Raw genomic sequence first — 26507 nt, forward strand, 5'->3', positions numbered from 1 at the left:
AATAAAAGATATAGAAAAAGATTCTCCATCAAAGATGGCCAGAAAATGATATATTAGTATGCACTATATGATTCTTAATTAAGGCACAGATGTTGAATTTATACTGTGAATCTTCATTCACAGTAAGAAAATGGAGATTTCATAAATGAACCGAGATTCCACATGAGGCAGATCATTTAGTCATTTGCAGCCTACATCTAATTTGGCATCAAATATTTGTCACTAGAAACAAATGCTAAGTATCTAATCTACAAAGGCTCAGAAGTAAATAAATTATACTTCCTTCCAATTACTAAACTAGATTAAAAAAAATCCTTCCCATATAAAGACACTCTATAGCGATCTTAAATCTTCATCATCTACATATTCTAAATAAATTCTCAGGTTCTCAGGACAAACTAGATATTATCATTATATTATACTGTTATTCTTAGAATTGCCAGTTCTTAACATGGCTGATATTTCTCCTTCACATTCCCTCTACACCAGTACCTCTCCAACATTTTAAGCAATCACAATCATATTTTCTTTCCTCAGATCCTATCAATTTCATAGGCTCTAAAGAGATAACAGCCTTCTATTCATTGGAACTGATTATCAAAATCACTGTGATAAAAGTTTTGGTCTAATCCCTAGGGTTCCCAACTGAGCCCATTACGGAGAGACCTCCTGGATAAAAGGGAGGTGACAGTGTCCCTAAAGACAAGGCTTGCTGTTCAGTCAGACTCCAGTGGATATCAACAAGCAGCCATCTTCTCATGGCAGACAACAATTTGTACATTAGGACATGGGGATAATAAGCCAGAAACCCCACAGTTCTGTTTTTCTGATTTTTGTTTTGTTTTCATTTCTGTACATAATTTTTACTGTGAATAGAGCAGTTGGCTGTGGTCTTTTGCTTCCTGGCCTTGTGTTCAAAAGTAAAGTGGATGAGCATTAAACGTGGTCTGGCCTTGCCTGGCCTTCAGGTCTGGGAAAAGTGACTCTGAAATTATCATCTGCAATATTCACTGTGGACGCTAAACTGCGTGACATTTCACAACTTTAAAAGAGTGGTTTTATTAACAAGTTAATATCTGCAGGGTTAAAATTGTGGTAAGATCTGTCAATAACAGAGTCAGCAAGGACTGTGATTCTTGTCGCCTCAGTCTTACAAGGGATTGAGAGCAAAACACTGAACAATCAGTAAAAAGTCTACATTCTATGCGAGGACGAGTAATCATATATAAGGTAAGTGAAGGGCTAGAATCCCTCAGGATGTGCTTATAAGATTGTACAGGCTTTGAGTCGCTTAAAACAGTTGTCGAAAAAGAGAGTAGGGTCCTCCAAAACCTAATGAGAAAGTGACCATCATTGGAGTGTGTCTCAATTTCAGACTAGAATTTACAAATACCAGTGCTACTTGAATAACCTAGTCCCAGTTACCCTGCTAATCACACAATGCCACAGAGAAGTCAACTTTAGAGAAAATGTTAGACAGTGCTTGGTAGGAAGAGTGAGCCTCCAAGGATCACGGTAACAGACTGCTTGCCTGCGTCCTTGCAAAGTCACTCTCATAAATCAGACTCTGATTTTCATCTATTATTCCCAAATGTGTCCACATGGTAGAAACACATACCATGGCCTTGTAACCTGCCAAGGGCCATGCTTTAGGAAAGAAAGAAGGCAGGGTTTAAGCCCCCTCTTTTTACTCTCATATTCACCCAAATCCCCCTTTGGAGGCTCAGCCTGGCTGCTCCTGACTTATGAATACAAATGCAGTACGTATGGGAAAAGAGAGCAATGTGGATTCAAGAAGTAAGAGAGGATTCAATGAAATAAGGGAGACTTGAGCAGAGTACTTGTGGTTAAGAAGAGGGGACAGACTGAAGCAGTAAGAGGAAGGAGTATAGTGACTACAGAGCATAGATGGAGACACTGAGGAAGACAGAGCAGCCATTAATATTAAAAGGTATGAGATTTGGGAGTCAGACTTTTTTTAAAGCAGATCATAGAAGACCTTGAAAGTCAAGTGTAGAGTTTGCCCTACATTCAAAGAGAGACCTTTAGCTATTGTTGAACAAAGGAATGAATATAAACTCATAATTGGTATTTGGGGATGATTTATCTGAAACTGTTAAGTAGGGTGGGTTTCTGAAATAAAAACATGGAGGACAACAAAAGGAAGCAGCAGGGAAAATCATCCTAAAGCATCCTTTATTAGCCAGTTGCTTTTCACTATATCATCGCTTCAAGGTAGCAGTCTACTTTCTGCCTTGCTATAGGAATGAAGAATCCCCCATTAAAACATTCTATGCGACAAGAGATGCAGCTTTAGAAAATATAGCTGTAATCACAGATTACCTAGGAAACCAAATATAACTAAATGCAAACTGTTACCCCACACTGAGAAATAGCTGCGAAAATTTGGTTATAGCTGTGTTTATTGTTCATTAAGTGTTAGGTAATAAGGAAATATGCTAAATTATTCCAAAATTCAAATTAAATAAGTTAGATGTTGAAAATATGCGGGGCTCTTTGTGGGAACTGGAATGAAGCTGCAAACAACACTAAAAGTTTATTTGGCTAATCTCACCTGTTTCAGTATAATCTTTACACACAATTCTATTCCTAGAATTCTATATGAATTGAGTCTTTTTGTCAGGGTTCCCCTTTTGCAGCACCCCCACAAAACAAGGAGCTGATGTCAGAGTGAATTCAATGATATGCTTGAGTGGCAGCATAGAAGGGCCAATTGGGAATTGTAGGTCAGCAGGGATGAATAAAGACTTATGCTTAAGCATAGATAAATTCCAGTTGACGTCTCCCTGCCTAAATCCTTTGTCAGAGATAAAATTATACCTTACATATCAAAAATCTGGATGGGATAAGGCTTCCTGCCAAACATCCTTAAAGGCAGGGAGATACCTTGTATGTGGCATACACTAGCAGTTATAGAAATACAGCTCTTCCAAATTGTCTGCGATGCAATCTGAAGTTCATATATGCATCAGGAAAACTCAGAAGCGAAGGATAGAGAAGTTTTATGAGAAAAATCAGATGAAAAACATTGTAGAGGAAGTTTGTAATTATTGATAATATGTATATTTTCTAAATCCTTATTTTTAATGATATAAACGAATACTTGACTTTCCTCATGTTCAAATACCTGGAAAAATTAAAAATTTACATTTCACTGAGGACTGAATCCAAAGAGCAAGCTGTGGACTGTCAGGAAAGGGTGCCTTGTAGTCAGACGCTTTTGTTTCCTACCCAGAATCCTGAGTGTTGGTACAAAGGGCTTCCTAGGTTTGGATGGATTGTTCTGTGAAGACATAACATTTTTATAGCCAATGTGAGCAAGAATCAACGAACCTTTATGCTCAGTGTTTTGCAGCCTACAGGGTATCTAACTTCTTAAATTGTATCATGTTTGTTTGCTCAGTGTAAAACTCGGGAGAAGCCGGGGCTGTTCAGATAGAAGTGTTCTACTGTCTTAGTGGCCCTCCAGAGGACTAGACTACCAGAATAAATCTCATCATAGAAAATAAAACTCAGTGTGTGTCACAGAAAGAAAGAAAAGAAAAGATTTGGAACCATGAGAGCACTGTCCCTTTAACCACTATCCCATAAAACCATTTCACTTGTATATAAATGTGTCTGGATAAAAAGACTTAAAAACTGAAAGGTTTTTCTGTGAGAGGGAAGGAGAACAAGGAGAAAATATGAAAGCATCTTGACATTTCCATTTTTTTTTTGTCTGAAGAAGAAAATTACATATTGAGATCCTCCTTATGACTCCTGCATGCCTAAATGCCCTCTTTCTGGAGAGAACATACCCAGGTCTGGTGGAGACATTGTTCATTTCATAAAAAGAACACTAGGACCTTTGCATAACCCAAACTATGGAAATATGCAAAGCTCAAACATTCAGTCAATAAATGCTTTTGAGTATCTATTATGTGCTTGACACTACATTCTAACCAAGGTCAAACTGATGAAAACTATGTGGTTTATTTTTTAATATTGCTTTATAAACTTTATATTTTCCAGGCTTTTAAGAGTTTACTTGTCCAACCTCATTAGTAAAGAAAAAAATGTAATTGATACTAACAGGTTCTGCCAATTCAACATCTCTTCTTTTGTAGACTTGCAGAAGGTACTATGTATGGACTCAAACCTGGAGATCAAATTGAGAGAAATGAATGGCTGAAACACTGGAACTGCAGCATATCCACTTTGCTGATGTATTTGAATTCTTTGTTTGAAAACATTTCATAATCTCATTTGGCAAGGTGACATAAATCAGGTGTCAAAGACCCACAGGTTAAACATAAAGAAGAAAAAATATATAATTTAAATAAAACAAAGAGTAAGAATGACTAGTTACTTGAGCCAAATCCATCCTTGTAACCACTGATTATTTTGTTTTTTTTTCTTTCTCTTTTTAAAATTGATTACAATTTATTCACTGTAGCCCCTCCCTTATCCCCTCCCAATGACGCCCCCTTACTCATTTCCCCTACACCCCTTCCTTAGCCCACTGATAAGGGAGGTCCTCTACCCCTTCCATCTTACCCTAGCCTAGCAGATCTCATCAAGACTCTGCATTGTCTCCCTCTGTGGCCTGGTAAGGCTGCCCCCACCACCCCCCGGGGAAGGTGATCAGAGAGCCAGCCACTGAGTTCGTGTCAGAGACAGCCCCTTACTCTGATTTTAATCAAATGATATGGGAGGGTTGGAGGAAAAAGCTATAGGGACCTTAGAACAGAAACTCAGGTGGTGAAACACTGGATAGAAACACATTTGCCGGAATTTAACTAGCTCTGTGGAGCTTCTTAGAAGATTTTCTTCAGCTGCAGAGGCTTCTTTGATATCAGAAGGCCGATAACTGGGATTGGAGTCTTTTCCAAAAAAAAAAAATCAGTTGGATCTCAGGTCATGCCACACCACCCTCTGATGCTGATGCTGATGCAGAGCTTGAAATTTTTCTGAGGTTTTGTGGCTTAAAGCACACCATATTGCAAGTTATATTCCCCTACCCAACTTCTGCTTTGTCCCAATCTCACCATACAAAGATAAAGTAAGGCAGAACAACAACAAAAAGGTTAGCATCTACTTGCAACTAAATGAAACATCAGCTTCGATCTCAACAATTGATTCAATGAAACCGGGGAAAAGACAACAGGAAAAATAATATGCTGTGAGCCTCTGGACATCAGACTAAACTTGTTTGCCAAAAAGAAAAGTGAAAGAAACTAAGCCCCAAGTTTGTTCCTAGCTTACTTTCTGAGAAAATTACTATGCACTAGAGCAGAAATAGGAACTCAAGATGGAGTCTAGCTGACTCATATGGACAAGACATTGCTAAGAGTTAGGAGAGACTCTGAAGGAAAGATCACACAGAAAGACTGCATGCTTCAAGTTACACTAACTCAGGAATAGGTGAAAAATGTATGCTGCTACCAAGTCAAAGACTGAAAGCTTTGGAGCAGAATGAGGTTAATTAACTAAAAGAGGTATAAAGAAAATCTCTGCAAAGAGGAGACTTCCTACATTACTGAAGTGTTGGTTCCACCTCAGGGTGTGGATGTTGGTATTATACATGAATGAACCATGCATTTTGCTGACTACAAACTTTATCTCTATCAAAAAAGGCTTTGCTATCTTTAAAAAAAAGGATACAGGAGAACAAATAAAAGAATGGAATGAAATTATATATATTTTAGCTCTATTTTGTAGGACAAGATAAAGTAGTTTACATCTTTTTAAATCTTTAGATGTGAAAATAAATGTAGAAAACATGAGTCTCTACTGAAAAAGAATACACGTGAGACTAACAAAGCAATATAAAAATTATCTTCTTTGAACCAATAGGCTTTCAGCTGATTATTGCCATCACTGTCAGTAAGTAACTTAGCCAAGTATACCAAAAATGAACGGGCTATAATTAAATATAAGCAATAAAAATGTATACATATCATCAGGCTTGGAGATGACAGAAATGAAATTACTGAGGCCACATATCCCAACAACTCATGACAACCCCTGCCAAAATGTAAGACCCTGAATCTTGAAGCATATCTCTCCTTAAGTCATGGATGCAACTGTCAGTTGGACTCTATAACAAGAATGTTTTGCCTGAGTCTCCACTCATAGCCAGAGAAGGCTATAGGACACAGAAAGTACAAGCAACCCTGCCTCCTGCTGAATCGAATGCTGCATGTGTGTGAGGATCAGCTGTCATTTTACATGAAGGACACTCCAAGTCCCCTGATACCACGTAAACTATAAGCAAAAATGATTGTCACGGACAACAAAATGAAGTCAGAAACCCTTGTCCATGGAACTGTTCTTGAGAATGTCTACTCTTATGTCCTTGATCTAAGAGGATTTTGGACTGACTTGGCATTCTCTGAATTCCCTGAACCTTAAGATCTTAAGGTCTTTGGGAACATGAATAAATAACAGATTCAAGGATATGTCCTTGTACACTGCCTTTGCGGCTGTCTCCTCAAGCATGGCTCTCTCTTGGATCTGGCTTATGTTTCAGAGTTTCAGATCTTATCCTTATGGTTCCTAGTGCTTCCTCTAAGACTTTCTGACTTCTCCCTTGATATTCCTTGTGTGCCTATGGCTACTGAATGTGCAGAATGGTAATCATTTGGTACCTGAAAAAAATCAGTCTTAATGACATCTTCATTTAAAATCAATAAAGTAAATATACATGCATATGTCCATATACAAATTATACCTATATGTATCCCTTTCCTAAATAACAATGTAGTCCTAGAAATACAGTTTAAATGATATTTACAAAAGTAATCAGGGTAGCCACCGTGAGTCTAAAGCCCTATGCATTCCAAGGTGTCTTCATGAGGAGACTTCCTTTGACAAGTCCAGAAGACATTGTTAGGTAAGACTCCATACTTAAAGGTAAATAGAACTTGAAATTTTTGTCCTTCCACCTAACAGATTCTTCACTTTGAGCAAATTGCTTGACTCCACGCATCTTGCTCTTTCTTTTAACTAGCTGGATCACCTACATTCTAGGGCTGTTAAAAGGTTAGAGTGAGAAAACAGACTGAACTAAGCACAATGATTGACACATGCTGAAGCGGTTAAAAGTACAATATAGAATAAGAAAGAGGTATTCAAATAAAAAAAAAAAGGATTTAAACATTAATCCACAGTAAAAAGCAGTCTTGGTCATAAAATTTACAAAATTATGAAAAAGACAAGAGGAATAGCTACATGCCTTTAAAGAACATTTAGGACACTACTTAAGAGACCTACACAAGGAGGCTTTACATCCATAAGAAGATGTAGCAGCATCTAAGACCAGTGTTTATTCTTAATTATTTGGGAATCAGATTCTGTGAGATTTCCTGCCGATTTCTGTTCAGTAGATATACATATATTCAGCAAAAAACATACACCAAAGGTTAAGAGATTTTTGAAAAGCCTCTGGACCTTGATCATCATTACATCTCTTAAGTTTGTATCCTTATGGTTTTGAAGGCCTATAAATAAATAATTCCTCAAATATTCACTCGCCAATTTGTTGTTTATACTTTCATCATGTTGTTTCCCTTTGTTTAGAAGTTACACAAGCTTGATACTCATTCATTCTATTTTTACACAAGCACTGTATTTAGCTTTATGACAATTATTTTTATGTGAGTTGTGCTTTTAACTTTTTGAAAATGATTTTGGAGACTAGAGCTGATAGTTCTGTGGGTGCTATTACACGTGCCATGTCTCACACTTCAGATATGATGCAACTTATAAGTCCTGTAAGGTATGACCTGAAAAACACCTGCTTCTTAGAGCCATACAGAAATTAATTTTTCTAAGGTAGCACAGATAGTGAGAGACAGACCTTCCCAATCCACATCAGCATGATTTAGGTAAGGGGGACTGAGGAGATGGCTCGGTTAGTAAAGCAGTTGTGAAAACATAAAGACCTGAATTCAGATCACCAATATCCATGTAAAAATCCAGATGTGGTGGCAGGTCCCTGAAATCCTAGCTTTGGGGAAGCAATGACAGAAGGTTCCATTGCTCACCAGCCAATCTAGCGGAAGGCATGAGCTCCAGGTTCAGTGAAAAAGCTCTGTCTCAAACCCTGAAAGGTGGGGAAATATAGAGCAATACATACAGCAGATACCCTCTGGATTCCATGTGGATGCATACACAAATGTACATGCATCTCTTCCATGAACATATTCATACACCTACAACACACACACACAAGTGTAGTAAGGTAATATGTACATTATCTGATCTAGAGAATGTGAGTATACATAGCTGTGGACACAGAGAACTCTTGTTATCCCATAGTAAGTTAAGAAATTCTAATTCCAGATGCCTCATCTGAATGTTAAGTCAGAAGCTCTTAAGGGGTTCAGAATTTCAGAAGACAATAAAACTACAATAAAGAGACACTCCATGTTACATAATTTTGTTGAACATGGAGACATGTTCACTTAGAATTCAGCATCTTTGCCTAATAATTAATGCACATTCTCAGCTTTGACTATTTCTGATAATGACTACATAAAATCAAAGATGATGAGAATATGATCTTTTATATCAAACAGAGCTGGAATCAAGAATTCATTCAGCTGCTCTCTGTGACTTACTTCAGTTTTTTCCCTGTTGATGTAAAGAAATAATGCCCTATTTCTTAGAGACTTAGGATATTAGGACATCTTCATCAAAGTCCCAGTGTAGTCTTAAGAATATGATAAAGACTTAGCCAATGTCAAATATCTTCTTAATGTAATAATGCAACTACCACCATGCCTCTAATTGTTTTCATTTTCCTATTTAAACCAGTGGTTCAGGAAGCTAAATGCACAATTGAATGTCACTGTGTTAAGAGACAGGCATGGCATCTAAGTCAGTTTTATTCTAAAGCAAATTAGTTAATGATTGTGTACCTTTTATAATAAGTTAAAGATACAAATTGACCTCTTCAAATTTTAGCTTATTACAAATAAATTGCCAAGATCAATGCTCATCAGTGATTCAATGACATTAGTCAAGATTCAGGTCTTCCACATCCAAGACATAGTAACAGATTAAAGGGAAAATGGGATTCTTCATCAAGAACTATAATGTGGATTCTAATAAAAGTGATTAAGAAATATAATAATGACATTTATATTTTTAAAGTACCTAATATGCAATAGCCATCAAATGAGTCAAAGAATTCAATTTAAAGATGTGTGACCTTAACCATACACTGCTTAAAAAAGAGACTAAGAAAGTGTCCACTGCAAACGGTGAGAGGCATCTGCTCCTACTTGGATGGAATGCTGCTTTTCCTTTGTAGCCGTTATCTGCACCACATTTGCCAACCAGACACTTACACATTTTTAGGCTCATTTTTCAATAAAAATATCCCTAACAGTAACTGCACTTCATGGAGTTTTAACCCCACACAATTGTCTTTAGACTACTTTGACTCTTGACCTCAAAGCGCTCAGATTTGTTTGTTTGTTTTCTATTGAAGTACTTTTACAGGTATCTTTCCTATAAGACAGACATGTATTATTCATGACCATGTCTGTGAATAGGATATTTCTGGATGATTTATAAAAGATGAAGAATATTCTGGACAATAAGAAATTGTCTTACAAGTAAACTCAAATAAGGCTTACAGACTGAATGGACAGAATGAGAGTACAGAGGCATGAAAGCATATAACCAAACACATGTATGTACTGTAAGAATATGATGTATTCTTATGTATGTATCAAGCTTAGAGACTAAATTAATATACATATACCTACCCACTTGTTTGTGTACTAAATAATGTAGATATTGCTGTTTTTCCCATAACCTACTTGGGAACTGTTTTTTTTTTTTAACAGTTTTAATCAATACACCAACCTACATTAAAAAATAAATAGTCCAACACAATAAATAAAAAGCAAAAGGCCAATCAATTGCTAGCAGCACAGCTTAACAGCCACTCGTGCAGAAAACTGTCTGAAAAGGTGCTTCATACTCCACTATCTGCACGATCCACAGCTGCTCACTATTGATTTGTTGAACTCAAAGAACATCTATTATCACATGCCAGTGTGAAGCCAGCAATTTCTCCACCAAGTGGCCTGCAATGTACAGTTAGCAGCGCAGCACAGGAGAGCTGTCTGCTGAGGGTACCTGAGGCCCCACGTTAATTCCCTTCTTCTCATCCCACAAGGTCAATATAAATGCCTCATTCCTAAGCCCAGGCAACCAATGTGTGCTCAGGACTTCTATGCCTGGGTTGTTCTGTGTGTCATCTCCGGAGCACAAAAGTAACAAGGAGAGATGAGAACTGCCTGCAACTCCAAGTGGTTGTTGCAAACATGGTCAGCGGTTAAGAACACAGTAAAGGAGAGATGGGAGATGTTTGAAACAGATGTTTTCATGGTGTTTCTAGAAATGACAATTTATCTAGCCACATAGAGAAGAGATGATTGTGTGCAATGTGGAGGAGAGAAAAAGTCAACAAGTTTCCAATGGGAGTAGCACTGTCATGCAATATGATAAAATAATTTTTGATTCTTCTGACAGTATAACGATGGCAGCATGCTAGAATTTCCCAGGCTCCCGGGCTTAAAATTCTAAAGAAAGTGCAATATACTTTTTAATGAGTTCCTATAAGAACCATTGTATTTAAGCATTGAGAGGAAGGGTCTGATAAGCACCCATCCCTAACTGGGAAACTATTGACAGCTGGTGGCTTCTAGGGGAGAGAGGATCTGTTCTCTGTAATGGTGGGCCCCCTAAAATGTCAATCATACACTAGTGGATAAACCCATATCCAATCTATAGGTAAGTACATGGGCAGCACAAGCTAGACAAACTGAATATGAATTAAATACGGAGCAAAGTTAGAAGGAATTGGGGATGTCCTACCTTGGAAGAGTTAGAGGAAGCAGTTGGGAGTGTATGCATGTGTTAAATTCTCAAAAACTAGTAAAACTAAAAATGTTATATTAAAAAGAGAATGTTACTAAGTTTCATTTCTCGTATTGTTTTATAAGTATATACCCAAACACAAGGGTTATTAGCTGGGCCTCAGACGGCAGTGACTTACTGAGCAGTGAGCCTTTTGTTTTGACATTTTCAGGGAAGCTAAAGATTGTCTTCAGAGAATGTCACATAGCAAATGTCTGTGTCTTTCCATAAATCCCTCATTAACTCAAAATTGCTTCTGATAGTATCAAAACAGTCCCCAAGGCCGACTTCAGAGAAGGAACTCTTCATGATTTTACCTTTACATAAAGCAGTGGAAGTTCATATCTTAAACTCCGTGTAACTGTTAGTAAATCAATTATACTTGAGTTTCTAATCATGCGGTTCCTTTTCTATCCCATGTGAGGGAGTCTCTCTTATACACAGTAACCAGCCCTGAAGATGTGTCACACTTTAAGAATGATCACATCTTTGTGACTTGATATTCACACCACCACACTCATCAACCCACCACACACAAAGCTGCAAAGGATAATGGAATAAGGTGAAATCCACCAAGGCTTGCTCTATCAAACCAGGGATTTACGTTTTAAATATATGTGTTACCTGTGGTAGCAACATCTATTTGACAGCATCTCAAAATTGTAAAGCCAGAACAGCTTTGATAAATATTCAGAGTTCATTAGTGTGAGAATCAATGTCAGAATAAATGACCCAAGACCCTGCCATATATACTCTTCTTTAGAGATTTAAAAGCCACCTAAATATTATCAGCTAAATATTTATTTTAGAAAATATGAAACCTAGACATTTACCTGTTGATAAAGTTGCTATTCTTGGATGTGCAATAATAAATTGACATGTTTTCCTTTCCCCAAATTAAGGATCAATCTGCTCCACCATGGCTCATGGAAAATGACAGATCAGATTCAAACTCCCCCTTCATCAAATGCCTTTTTCCATTGGATTTTATCTTCAGCCAATTCACATGGCATCATAATAACATTATAAGAAATTTAATTTATTTTAGGTAAATAAATAGACAGATGGATAAGTGGATAGATGATAGATAGGTAGATAGATAGTAGATAGATAGACAGAGACAGTAGATACATAGAAGATAGATGATATACAGAGTGATAGATAAATCACTCTGTAGATAGACACAATAGATAGATAAATGAAAGATATACAGATGACAGATAAAAGTAGATTGTTGGCAGATGATAGATCATAGAGAGATGATAAATGGATAGAGAAAGATATAGGGAGAAGATAGTTATATAATAGATAATAGAAAGATAGATGGATGAATGGATAGATAGATAGATAGATACATAGATACATAGATAGATACATAGATAGATGGAAAGGCTATTGTACAGAGTACTCCCTTTACAATTATTGGTGGTATTTCATTTGCAATGTCATGAACATTTGTATTATTTTGGTTAAGGACAGGCTGCTGGTTGGATGCAGGTTACCAAAGAAATTAATAATTAGGAGACCCTTTGCTCTTACACATATGAGCCAATTCCAGCTTTTTTTTCTGTATTCTCTATCCTTCTCCTATATTCCTTTCTTGTAAACTTATTTTGTCCTTTCTTTTATATCATATCTTTTATATCTTTATCCTAATAAAGCCACAGCTTTGTTTATGCTATGCATGAGCCTGTTGAACACTTCCAGTGATGATGAAATATAACACTCTACTCTTTATATAGACTAAGTTTCATGAACTTATTAACATAAAGAAGGGCACAAAAATAACAGACAATAAGGTTCATTTTAAAGGTATTTATGTGATGAGATAGCAAATTACAAATCTAAGAGCCAAGTTCAATATAGAAAACAATATTTTATGAGAGTGATAAGGCTGGTTAAAGGTAAAGCAAACTGGCTTTGATGTTAATTCCAAAAGAGAAGGTCCTACAAATAATTTAAATGTCAATCTTTGGGTGGAGGAGTAAGCAATGTAATACTTTTAGTCAATCCTGTATTTTAACATATTTGCTTGAGTTTTGTTAAAAGTTATATCCAAACTTCATAGTCTTACCCAATGTGTCTGACTTCTATATACTTATCTTAGTCAGCAACGAAGATGCTATGTGCATCATTTACATAACACCACTCAATAACAGAAGCACTTGTACGCTCTCCCAAAGGAAACACAGCAAATAGAATGTATAAGTGTTTTTTCTTTCTTAAGTCTTCTATGAACAAAAGAGTCAAGGAAGTTGTTGACAATATAACATGCTCCAAGTATTCATGCTTTGAAAGTAGTGTCACAAAAAGGGATGACCCTTTACCAATCCCGGCCCAACTACTTCATTTCATACCAACAAATTGGCCAAGTTAAGAGTGAACACTAATCTCTGGGGAAAAGCAGAAGCAAATCGTAGAGACGTGGGAAGAGCCTTGGTTAATCCTTACCAGAAAACACTTGACCTATGTGACGAAGAACAACAAATCGATGACAGAAAAATCCATACATACCTTCCAAAGGCTGTGCACACTGATAAGCATTAGAGGAACTTACCTTATTTCCTTTTCTGTGTGCACCCTCTTCCTTTCTGTATTTTTTTCTACCTGCTGTTGGATGTATGTGCAATGGGAATAAGCGTATGAGGATAAGGAGGCATTAAGCCACCACCAAGAGGGAACAAACGGCTTCTAGTGAGTCTTCCACAGACAAATTGGAGGGAAAAGAAAAAGCAGGTAGCACATCCCTTCCCCGCCCCAAGTACCCTGAATTTTCCTATAACTGCCTGTTTCAGAGTAGAATAGCGTTTCCATATCATAAGTATGGAAACCAGATTCTCAGTAACGCTGAAGTATTCAGCAAAAGCGGTTGATGCTAAGTCCTTCTGCAGACATCCTATCACATGTTAGATTGCCAGGTACTCATTTGTTCCCCTTTAACATACCAAAGACATGTAGATCACAAAGCTTCTCGGAAAACTGAAATGGAAACTGCAAGAGATGCCTGCACACATGGTAAAATTTGATAAATAAGAAATCAAGCAAAATTAAGCAGATATAATTATTATAATGGTCTCCCTTGTGAGTACTCCTCAATATGGCTGCATTCTTCAATCCAGTAGCCTCATGTACTCATGCTTCAACCAAATATTCCAATGAGTTTAGATTGTGATGTTCAAATCTACCATGAATTCTGTGTTTAGAAAAAAATCAGATAACTGGAGGGGCCATCTAAGTCTGGTTCTTTTGACAAGTCTGAAGCATTTGGCTTATCTTGAGAATGGCTATTGTTATAAAAATGCCCCGAGAAAGAGGTGGAGTGGCAAGTTATAGATTCTCATGACACTGAAACATCTTCAGTGGCAGCACTGGGTCATCTCCATGAAGCCAGTCCTTTCTTAGAACTAAGTCCATCGGTGTACCTGCTGCAGCACTGGTGGACGAAATAGCAAACAGAGGCACTCTCTCAACATGAACTAAGTAAATAAACTGTGTGTCATAATAATAAACATGAGTGTCATACTTGCAAATTAGAAAGTACACATATATGTACAATGTTTTCTGCGCTTCCCCTTTTGAGTTGTCTGAGCTACTTGAGAATCTCCCCATTAGGAAAAGTGTGCACTCACGATCATTGCACTGGTTTCCGGAATATGACGTCATGGAGCAGTCACAAGTGAAGCCTTCCCACTGCTGCATGCAAACCCCCTGGTTGGCACATGAATCCTCCTGACAGGTTGTGCTGGGACCTGGTAATGCACAGAGGTGGAGGGTGTGGGATGAGAAAGAGAAAGAGAGAAAACATTAAAAATGAAAGGACAAAGACCTAAGACATCACCTACATCTACCACCCCCATGCCCCCAAACATTCAAAAACACAACCATCAAAAATATCAACTCAGTCACATGCAATTCAGTGTATACAAAGTAAGACAGAAGTAAATACTTATTTAGCCACAAATTGTCAATGATTACACAGAAAAGGGAGAGGGCTGAACACATGTTCTTCTTTAGGTAGACTTAACATAAAAGCTATATGTTCTATCATTCAACTGGAAGACACCTGATTTGGAGCAGGGATTTGTTGCTGAATATTGCTAAAGTAAAAAAAAACAACAAAATCTGTTCTCATAATTCTAATGAAATAATGTGCAATGTTTTATCCCAAAACGAAAAGTCCTCAAGTCCATTTTATGATGCTAAAATGATGGTAAGTAGAGAGAAGGAGGAGGGAAAATCAGCTCAAATGTGCTCTATCCTATAGGTGTTAAGCAATTTATGTAATTTCTGTTAACTCCTCCAGCAGCTTGAATAGGTAATAATGATAAGCTCCAATCAATAGATACAAAGCATTAAACCAGTTTACCCAAGGTCCACATTTCTTCAAGGATGCTAACTAATGCCTATGTCAGAGAGACTAACATTGAGACGACCTCTTCACTTCACCAAAGATTCCCAGACTGTGCTCTGTAGAGCAGTCATCTGAGTATTGGTAGAATTGCAAATTCTTGGGTCCCTCTATTAACCTGCTGAACTAGAAACTTTGAAGAAGTCATAAATCCATCTTACAACCTTCAGAAATTCCAATGCAATTCCAATTTGAGAGTCAGCACACTATAACACGCTGTTACTTAAAGATTTAATATACAGGATAGGGTGTGTCCTTCCCTGGGGTATTTCTATGCCAGAAGATTCAGGAGAACTGTTTTGATGTAAGGAGAAAGTATTAAAATGCTTGGCTAACTGTTTTGCATTACTATATTTGTTTTACATGTCTTTACCTAATTATATGTAAATATAATGGTACATGTACATATTTATAAGCGAGTATATCTACTTGCAAGGCATTCTAGGAATTTTTCTTTTTCCAGATGGGAGTTTAAAAAATCATATAAGTTTGCAATCTCATCCCTACAAACTGCCATTAAGATCATTCTTTTTGGTTAGCCTGGAACCAATCTTCAAACATTTTCTTTTCATCCCTAACTTATACTTTTCCTTGGGGTAAATATACATAGTCATATCTGAGCTAATGAGAAAGAGTGTAAAATTTGGGATAAGTCCAGATTCCCTAATATCCTCAGCAAATGAGATGGGCTGTTTGGCTCAACAAACGTATTAGTCATAAACCAATGCATAAAAGCATTGGTTGACAGAGCAAAGAAAATGTATTTATTGTAATTACTACATATTTTGCATTTTCCAAGCTAAGCATCACACAGGCACAGACTACTAAATGTAAGCATTTTGGATTTTAAGGGTCTATGTTCAAGAGAGATAAAAGGACTAGGGAGGGTTCACCTTCTAGGTGGCAGGACATTTTGTATTTATTCATGAAGGGTGGAAGCAGTACAGAACGGTCACTCATGAGACAAAGCTATTAGGATATGACATAAGAAAGTTCAAGTCAATTACTAACACTGGGGGAACAGCAGCACTGCTGGGGTACTGCAGCTCCTATTTGTCATGTGGTTGCCCCATGTAGGGATGAAAGGAGGTACATGGTCATGTTCTCAGTGGGTCTTAAACTGGAGCATTGTGTCCTGCAAGTTTCATTAACAATGGCAAATCAGGACAGCTTCTTTCAAAGGATAAAAGTGTCTGAGAAATCCACAGGGCTCCCCAGTCAAACAGCTCTCAGCAGACAATGGACTAGTAATTCAACTGTGCTCAAGAATCGGAAACACATGGAAGGCTTTCCCTTCAAAGGCAAAAACTTTGAGAAAACACAGTAATTCTTTGCATGGTTACTGAGTCTAGAGAAAAGCCATTCTCCTCCTCTCTAACTGCCATATTTTAAACATTTTTAAGGACTAGCCTGCATGCCACCCCCCAGAGCAAACATTCTCTAATATCTAGAGCAGAATTATTGCCCTTCTTAGTGACCACAGCACTTACTATCTGCAGCAATAATTTCTGCATGTGATAATGTTCAAGTTAGTGTTTTATTATATGCATTATACCATCTTCTACTTCTATCATCTCCCAGTTTTTTCATGTCTTTGTTTTTAATTATTTGTCATCAAACAGCTGTTTGCTGCATGCTTTTTAGAAGTCACATATTGTGCTTTGGGTCGGTCCTTTCTGCACTAAAACTACATGCATTCAGAGAAATGCATGTTTCAACGTGTGACAAACTCATATGACCTACTCAAACCATAATTTTCCTTTGTCTCATACTTTTAAACCCTGAGTGAGAAAGTGAGACTTTAGTCTGCAAAGGGAGCAGAAGTAAGTCTTTCACATCCATTAAAGGTTTGTTGGGAATCAAACAGAGAAAAGAATTACAGATCATTTCCAAATTCATCAAAACTGTTGCTTGCACCACACAATTGATGACTGGTTGTTATCACTATCCAGCTGATGACTTCACATCAGTTCAGAAGCAAACACAGAGCTCCCCTCAAGACTGGGATGACAAGGCTCCTTGCCTCCCACCCCTGTACCGTTTCCTACCGGCTATCCCCAGCTCACTGTGCACCAGCATGCTTCTGTCCTCTCCAACATGATGATGCTCAGGATATTGTCACCATGCCCATGACATGAGCACCATCCCAAAGCTTGTGAGCCAAGCTCATTTCCAGGCCCCAGGTAGCCTGAGGAATCTGAGTTGTAACAGGTTCTCTAGGTCTTTCTGACACCTTGCTCACATTCCAGGTCTACTGCTCCAGACTTGCAGCCTATCTTGATCAAGTCCTTCGGCGCCTGCTGTAGACACAGTGTGAGCAACGCCTTATGCAGATTTCTAAGACACTGGCTTGTCCTTCATTCAATTTTCAGCTCAAAGAGAACATGCTCAAACCACCCCATAAGGAAATTGCCACCAGCATCACACTCTTCCTGTTTGTATTACTTAACAATTACATGATCTCTAACTAAATTGTTTGTTGATCTCTTTCTGCTAATGGACAGATAATATTTACACGTTCACAATTCACAATGTGTTACTTTGTTATATATTTACAACTTAGAATAGTCAATTAATTCAGGATAACCAATCCATCATTTCACATGCTAATCACTCCTTGTATGGTTAGAAAAAGATGTAAAATCTGCTCCATTTGTGACTTTTTAAAATATTCAATGCATTGTAATTTACTACAGTCATCAATCTGTGCAACACATCATATAGGTTTGGTCCTCTTGTCTAGCTGAAATCCTTGGATCATTATCTACATCTTCTGCATTCACCTCCCTTCCCAGTAGGGGTGTATGGTTGAAATTATTTAAACCTCAAACATAAGAGTTCATATCTGTCTTTCTATGCCTCACCAATTTTACTTGGCATAATCACATTCATCACTATTGTCAAGAATACAGTCCCTTCTTTTTTTTCTCTCTGTGTGTGCATGTGTATGTGTGCATGCATGTGTGGGGGTCCATGTGCACATGTGTGCATGGGCATATAGAGTTCTGAGATCAGACTTGTATTGTTTCTTCTGTGTCATCCATTTTGTCACTGGCCAGGGACTCACCAGTCAGTCATCTGGATGAAGAGAGCGCCACGAATCTGCCTATTTCCACTTCCCCGGTGACAGGACTGCAGATGCTCACCACCGTGCCCTGATGTTTTGTCTGTTTGTTGTTTTATTTTGTTTTGTGGCATTGTTATTACTTACTTGAAATTGCCATACAAAGTACTTTAATCATACTCACTCCCTGCCTTATTATTCTGGCCACCTCCTCCAACCTTTTCAACACGAGCTCTCGGGCCTTAAACTCAGGGCCTTGTGCATGCATAGCAAGCACTTATGTCCTTAGCCCAGTGTCTTATTTTGTAAAGTCTAAACATATATATAGTCATTTTTCTTTATCCATTTACCTAGTGACCGCACCTAGCTCTTTTCTACTTCTTAGCTGTTATACACATGTTGCATTGACTATCAGAGCAGAGACATCTCTTTGACATATTGATTTTAATTCCTCTGGATACGTGCCCAGACGTAGAGTTGTTGGAGCATATGCTAATTCTATTTTCAGTTTTTTGAAGAGCTTCCATACTGTTTTCTGTAATTACTGTATTAATTTACATTCCCACCAACAACATATAAGGATTCTCTCTTCTCCACTCTCCTGCCAATTTATCACTCTTTTTCCATCAGAGTCATTCTCACAGATATGAGTTACTAACTCATGGTGATTTAATTTCCTTTTCCTCAGTGATTTGAGGTGAATGGGTTTTTATGTTCCTGATACACATTGGTGTTTAAGTTTTTTGTCCATTTTTTTTATGGGCTCATTTGTTTGCCAGCAACTGAAATGAGTTCCGTATATATCTGAGTTATTTACCTATCAACAAATATTTGATTTGCAAACTTTTACTTGGAATGTACAAGTTGTGTTCATACTCTATTAATTGTTCTGTTGCTGTGTGAAAGTTTTGTAGCTTGGTACAATCCCATTTTTTTATATATATATATTTTTCTTTTGTTCTCTGTATTTGGAATATCATGAAAGAAACCTTGCCCAGACAAATTTTGTAGACCATTACCTATGTTTTTCTTTGGTAGTTCTATAGTTTTTTGGAGGTAGTATGCTTAGTAAGTCTTTGTGCCACTTTGTGTTGGTTTCTCTATATGGTAAAGATGATAATTTTGTTCTTGTAGGAATCAGATGTCATCAGTATTACTGATATTTCTTTCCTGTGTGTTAAGGCTACTTTTATCAAAATTCAGTTGACATGAAATTGTAGAGTTATTTCTTCTGTCTGTCCTGTTCAATTAGTCAATGTGTTTTTCATACATCAACTGAATGTTTAGGCCCTCAAAGGCTGGGGTCATGTTTTGTTCACCTTTATGCCTTTTATTGCAGTATTTGGAATGGAACATTGCTTCTCAGCCTCCCCAATGCTGCAACCCTTTAATATAGTTTCCTGTGTTGTGGTTACCCCTAAACAGTACAGTCATTTTCATTGCTGCTTCATAACTGTAATTTTTTTTGCTGTTGTGAATCATAGTGCAAATATTTTTGGAGATAGAAGTTTGCTAAAGGTTGTAACCCATGGATTGAGAACCACTACACAGAGTGACGATCATTAGTGAATGAATGAAGGAATGAAGGATCCAAAGAAGGAAAGGAAGGTCAGAGAGAGGGACAAAGAAATAAATGAGGAAAGGAAAGAGGGGGGGAAATAGGGTAGAAGACAAGAGGGGAAAGAAAGAAGGAGAGAGGGTGGGAGAGAAAATGGGAAAAAAGGAAGGAAAGAAAGAAAGAAGGAGGAAAATGAGAAGAGAAGGTGATGGGAGAGGAGAGGACTTAATTCATTACTGTTTAAAGAATATTTTTCTAATTTTATCCTAGAACTTATTAATTTCATTTCATATAAGTAAATTTGGCTTGTAGCTCAGCATTAAAACAATAGTAGTATATGGAAAACCAAGCTTTTTTTTTTTTCTTCTTACTTAAAAATTACATATATTCAGGTTTACCACACATTGAGATAGGATTCTCTTGTGTCACCATGCCCAGGTACAGTGAGTAATAATTGTATCAAGTAAAAAAAAATGAGTTAAATATTGAACAAAATTTCTAAAAGATATTATTCATTATAATAACTTATTAACAAAGTATATAAGTACATATATTCAATGGAGGACATATATGTTCCACTCAATATTTATTCAAGGAAAGAAAACTATGAAATTAGAGAGATGTGCTGTCAAGAGCTTTTCAGCAATGTTTTTCAACAATGTTTTCCAATGAATACCCTTTGATACGAGCTAGTCTTGACTAAATCAGAAAGAAAACATGACAATGGCTATGAAGTGCATAGCATGCTCTCAGTTTGGCATTTGATTCCTAGCCCTTCCCTAGGAAACATAGAGCTGTGTTTCCCTCATTATCTTATTTGATGATAACCCGAAGGCTGCCACAAACCGATACTTTTTGATCTGGAATTGTTTTTCTTTCCCAGAACAGTCTCACTTACGATCTCCTTGGAGGACCAGCCCTCCCCAAATCCACCTCTGAGGCACATGTCATCTGACTTTTTCACTTCTGCTTCATGTTTTAGAAAATGAGGTTGACAGATTGTCTTTTACACATACAGGCCCTTGAAATGATGAATCTCAGGGTGCTGGAGCAGAGTGCATTGTCTTCTCCCAGTGCCCAAGCAGAACTTAATCAAATATGTGTCTCAATGTCCCAACTTAAAGCTGATTAAAACTGCTAAGCCAGTACCAGCATCTCCCTTGAAGGGAGAACCGAGGCTAGGTCAATGCTCATCCAGGCATCACAACCTCTCTTAATAAAGATGTCCAGTTGCTCATGGCTTCTCAACTGGCAGCTGAGAAAAATCATACAATCAGGAGGATGGAGAGCAAGACATTAGGGGCAATTTCAGTAATGCCTCAGTACTCTTTAGTCACTCCATCCTCTTCATGATACACTGAAGATATGATAACTGCAACATGGGCACAAGAAGTGGTTGACACTAAGATGTCCTGTTGAAGTTTTTCTCCCCAGCAGCCTCTGATCCGTGGTCTGTGTCTAACCAGCAACATCTAAGATAAATGGATTTGTTTCGTGTGTTGACTTATGGTCCCAGCATTGTCCATTGCGAGCTTCAGCATCCTTTGTCTTATCAATTGGCCTGAAGAACTGCTAGGAATCTCTGCTTTGAACAGGCCACAGAACACCATAATCATCAAAGGTTCATGAGCCAAATTTTATGTGTATATGGTAAGAGAGAAGAAAGAGTCCCATGACAATGAGGAAGTAGGAGTTTACACTGCCCTAGTTAGAGGAGGTTTAATAAGAAAGATAAAATAGCTGTTATACAATCTTATACATTCCTTCTTGCTCAATCATTTTATTCATGAGGTGCCTGAGCCACAAATACACAGTAATGATATTGCTGCTTTTACATAGTAATGGGAAGAGGGACTGCCTCTGACATAATCTGATTGGCCTGCTCTTTGATCATCACCCCCTAAGGGGGGAGCAGCCTTACCAGGCCAGATGACGGAAGATGACAATGCAGCCACTCCTGATGAGATCTGATAGACTAAGAACAGAACGAAGGAGAGGAGGACCTCCCCTATCAGTGGACTTGGGGAGGGGCATGCGTGAAGAAGGGTGTGGGAAGGTGGGATTGGGAGGGAAGGAGGAAGGCCATATGGGGAATACAAAGTGAATAAGATGTAATTAATAAAAAAGAAATAGAAAAAAATCAAAGACAACAAAGACCTCACAATGTGTCTTTTAAAAATGCAAACTAAGGCCTCATTAACAGATCTAACTTTTTTCCCTTCAGCACTGATTTAGTGATGTATTGAGGTTACAGAGGGTAGGTAAAACTAAGTGAGAGAGAGAGAAGAGGAAGAAGTGATTTCAAAGGACAGGCCCAGAAAAATTAAAGTGATTTAAAATATTTTAAAAAGAATGCTGGCTAGTTTTATGTCAGTGTGGCACAAACTAGAGTCATCTGAGAGAAGGGAACCTCAATTGAGAAAATGTCTCTATAATATCTCGCTGTAGGAAAACAGATTAGACATTTTCTTAATTAGTGATTGATGTGGGAGGGTCCCAGGCCTTTGTGGGTGGTGCCATCTCTGGTTCAAGGTCTTGAGGGCTACTTGAAAAAAAATGGCTCAGCACTCCTCCATGGCTGCTTCATCAGCTCCTGCATCCGAAGTCCTGCCGTATTTGAGTTCTTGTCCTGACCGCCTTTGGCAATGAACTGTGATATAGAAGTGTAAGCAAAATAAACTCTTTTCTCACTGAGTTGCTTTCGGTCATGATGTTTCACACAGCAATAGAAACCATGTCTAGGACATGAATACTGAGTAAGTAGAATTAGAAATAATCAAAATGATATTATATGGAAACTCTCCAGAATAAAGTCATTGAGATACTATCCACTAACTGTGTCTACCTAGAGACTAGTAAAATAAAAAGTTAAAACATGTAACATAGTAGGATAAGAACTATACCTTTAAAATCCAGTTTTAGTACTTACTGTGAGTATAAATGTGACCTGGCTAAACTTAGTTTCTGCATCTTTGTGATGTAGATATAATTGATTCTACCTCATGTGGTAAGAATTAAGTGAAATAGCGTTCGCAAAGTTTATAAAAGGGAATAACAGTACAGGTCATGTGAAGGCAGGAATGTCATTTGAGAGTCCATAGCATTCTCCTGCACCAACTCAACTCTTACTACATCATCAATTATACTGAATGGTACAATTGGACTTTTTCTTCCTACTAAAGTTGGGTACAAAGTCAGTGAGATGTACAGAGCTATGACATTATGTATAGTAGGTCACATTGACACAATTCTTCATGCTTGCGTGACAAACTGTCATGGATGTCTAGCTGAATCCCTGCCCTTCTTATTATTCCCTATAAGGCGAACTATTTTTGAAAAAGTGATTTATTTTTAAGTAAAGTGTTACATTTCATTACATGAAATACAATGGAGAATGTGATTCAGCCCTTAGCTTTGAAGAAAATGAGGTAAAGAACTAACTGTATTCCTTGTAACAAAACCGGAAAATTAAAATGCCCTTCGCAAACTAAAGGGAAATGTCAATCTCTTCTAAAAGTGCCTTAATAGAGGGCCAAGGAGATGGCTCAGCAGGAATGAAGGAACATCGGGAAGGCTGCTGGCATTGGGTTCTTTCCCAGGACCCACGTATAAGCACAAGAGAACTTGCTCTCAAACATTGTCCTCTGAATGCCACGTTCGTGTGCCTGTACATCTATTCATATAACCATGCACACACCTAACTAAAAAAATTGATGCAATATAACTTAAAAGAGAAATTAAAAAAAAGAAAATGCCTTAACAGACTTTTAAGGCATTCAATTCCAAAACTATTGACCTTCTACAAATAGCCAATACATAACCCCTGGTACCCTGATCTAACTAATCCTGGATACCTCAGCTTCCTGCTTACTCTCTGGGCACAAGAAAAGCTAACATTTCTAGTAGAGAAGGCATTGAATTTTAAAACTAAGGCCTGCTGAGGAAAGCCTTTAGTGAATAGAAGGAATAGTGAATAGAAGGAAGAAGTGATTATGATGAACTGTCTGGCTGGATGAAGCATCGTGCTTTATTCCACCGTTATATCACCTGCCTTTCTCTCAACAGAGGAAATTTCTTTCCTTCATGTTTTGTTGTTGTTGTTTTTATTTGGATTTTTGTTTGTTTGCTTATTGTTTGTTGGATAAAATTTCACAGAGATTTTTCTTTTTCTGTGATATCTACCTTGAAAACCAAAAGAAATTATCAATAGCCTTCCATGTGTTTGATAGGATGATCATGCTATCTGAGACAAAACCTCTCAGCCTGATGGCATCTCTGCCCCTACAGAGGACCACAGCCTTCCTGTGTGCTCATACAGAGGCTGGTATGAATCCAGGGTGGTCACTGAGGTCCTTCTTTGCAATCTTCTGTCGTAATGTGTATCTGTTATCAGCCAGGAATACAGCATAGCAGGAGAAAATGGAAAAAGAGAGACCTTGTGTTCATCCCACATACTCGGAGTGTCTTTTGGGAGACAAATGTTCTTTTCTTTGGCCAATAGAGTAGCAAAGCCTAGGAACCTGTCCCTTCTCCCTAGAATGTGAACCTCCACTTCTCGTTTTGCTCTCTGTCTTCAATTCCTATCCTTCTCATCAATTTCTATTCTGCAGGGATGGACCAGGCAATCTTTATATAATACAAATCAGACCCCAAATATTAGTTCTTCCAACACTTTACATGGAAAGTGAGTTTTTCTGTCTCCACTCCCTGCCCTAGAACCATCTTTTCCTGCATGTTATTGCGGTTTACTTAAATTTTCTCTAGTTTCTTCTACCAGCCACGCTCTTAAATGGGCTCTCTCTATAAATCCACTTGAAGAACGTCTTCCATTTAGTTTTTGCTAAAATTCTGCCTGAGAAACTATCCCTAAACTTGACTCCTTTTAACCACACAAGCTAGTCAATTTCCTTCATGTTCACATGACACCATGTATAATTCTAGACAGCAGTTTTCATTCTGCACTATAATTATTGGCTGACTTCCTCACTTCTCTGATAGGTAGACAGTATAATCTACACACTCCTAGCTAAATGTGTGATATAAATGAGTAGCGGATGTTATTATTAACCCATACTATGTGGGATCCCAAGCCAGATGAGGGATGGTAGAGCACTGTCCGTGCCAGAGACAGCTCTCAGAGAACACAGTAGGAGTGGGGCCGCTCCCTAGCTAACTCAGGCCTGGGCCTACTCAATGCCATAGAGACAAAGGTCACTGACATGATAAAGCTAGTTATGCTTCCGTTTCCCCACCAAAGAAATGGCTTCTCAGAAATCATGTGACCAGCCGTCTGCTAAATCTGACTGACAGGGAATGATAGGTTTGGAGAGTCCCTGACTGGCTGCAGCACTTACTTCCTGCACTTCCTCCAAAGCTTTGGTAGTTGAACTGCATTATCTTAACATTTGCTTCTCCTCAATCAGCTCCATATATTCAAATTAGGTGTACTTCTTTCCTTGATCCTTTGTTCTCCTCCCCCCTGTGGCTTGAGCTATATGAACTAACTACCATTTCAATAAACAAGCTGCTCTTCAACACAGCCTTCCAGGTTGTCTATAGCTGCTGTAGTCACCACTGCCCAAGACCCTGATCCCCAGCAACTCTGCACCCTGACACAAATACACAAAATCCTATCAGGGTCACGGGACCACAAGACTGCAGATGCCACTTCTCATAGCTTATGGTTATATAAGTTTCAGATTGTAAACTTCCTCATTTCTCTCTTCTGTTCTTACAGCCTTTTGTACTTAATGGTATTTAGATCCATGTCCACAGGTTATCACGACTATGCCAGTCTATGAGTAATAGCTGTCCACTAATATCAAGAAAATTAAAACTGAAAGTCACTGTATCCTACAGTTAAGCTTCCATTGAATAGGGGAAGTGTAAGGAGATCTACAATAATTACAAAGAATAGAAACTCTTGAGACAAGCAAGAGACTCTCATCATTATAAGAAGGAAGAAAGTTTAAGGCAACATAGGAGTGATTTAAAGCTCATGTTACTGTCCATGCTTTTGTGAAGGGGGAAAATTAAGATGCTTTTACGTTTTTTTCTCCCTCAATATGTATACACCTGGTAGACAATTTCTAATAACCAGAGAGATCAACCACTCCTTTATATATAACTGTCAAAAACCATTTTTCTCTCTTAGCATAGTTTTGTGATTTGAATGTGAAATGTTCCCCCACAGATTTATGTGTTTGAAAGCTTGGTCTAGAGTTGGTTTGGGAAAGTTGGAGAATCTTCAGGAAGTGGATCATCACTGCAGAAAATGGGTTGTTGGGAGCAAGCTTAAGGTTTTGTAGCTTGGCCTAACGTTCTGTCTCTGTTCTACTTCCTGACTGGAGATGCAATGAGACCTGCCCCCTCATACCCTGGGGCATCTTCTCTGTCATAGTGAACTCAGCCATTTCTTAAACCATGAACCAAGTTAAACTCCCCTTCCTTAAGCAGCTCTTGCCAGGACCTTGTCACAGCAACGACAGAAGTTAAGTAACACACACGGGCACTTGAAGATAATTTTGCCACATACAGAG

General features: G+C 38.0%; 1 protein-coding gene across 1 annotated transcript in view; it reads right to left on the reverse strand.

The window, feature by feature from the left end:
* Window positions 1-26507, reverse strand: part of Nrxn3 (neurexin 3) — a 1537891-nt gene that overhangs the window by 734416 nt on the left and 776968 nt on the right. Inside the window, exon 15 of the mRNA XM_055593211.1 lies at window positions 14568-14687. Within this exon, the coding sequence (XP_055449186.1) occupies window positions 14568-14687 (120 nt within the window). The remainder of the gene's footprint in view (window positions 1-14567; window positions 14688-26507) is intronic.

The sequence above is a fragment of the Psammomys obesus genome, unplaced genomic scaffold (genome assembly GCF_907164565.1).
Source record: "Psammomys obesus unplaced genomic scaffold, mPsaObe1.curated_primary_1811, whole genome shotgun sequence".
NCBI lineage: Eukaryota > Metazoa > Chordata > Mammalia > Rodentia > Muridae > Psammomys > Psammomys obesus.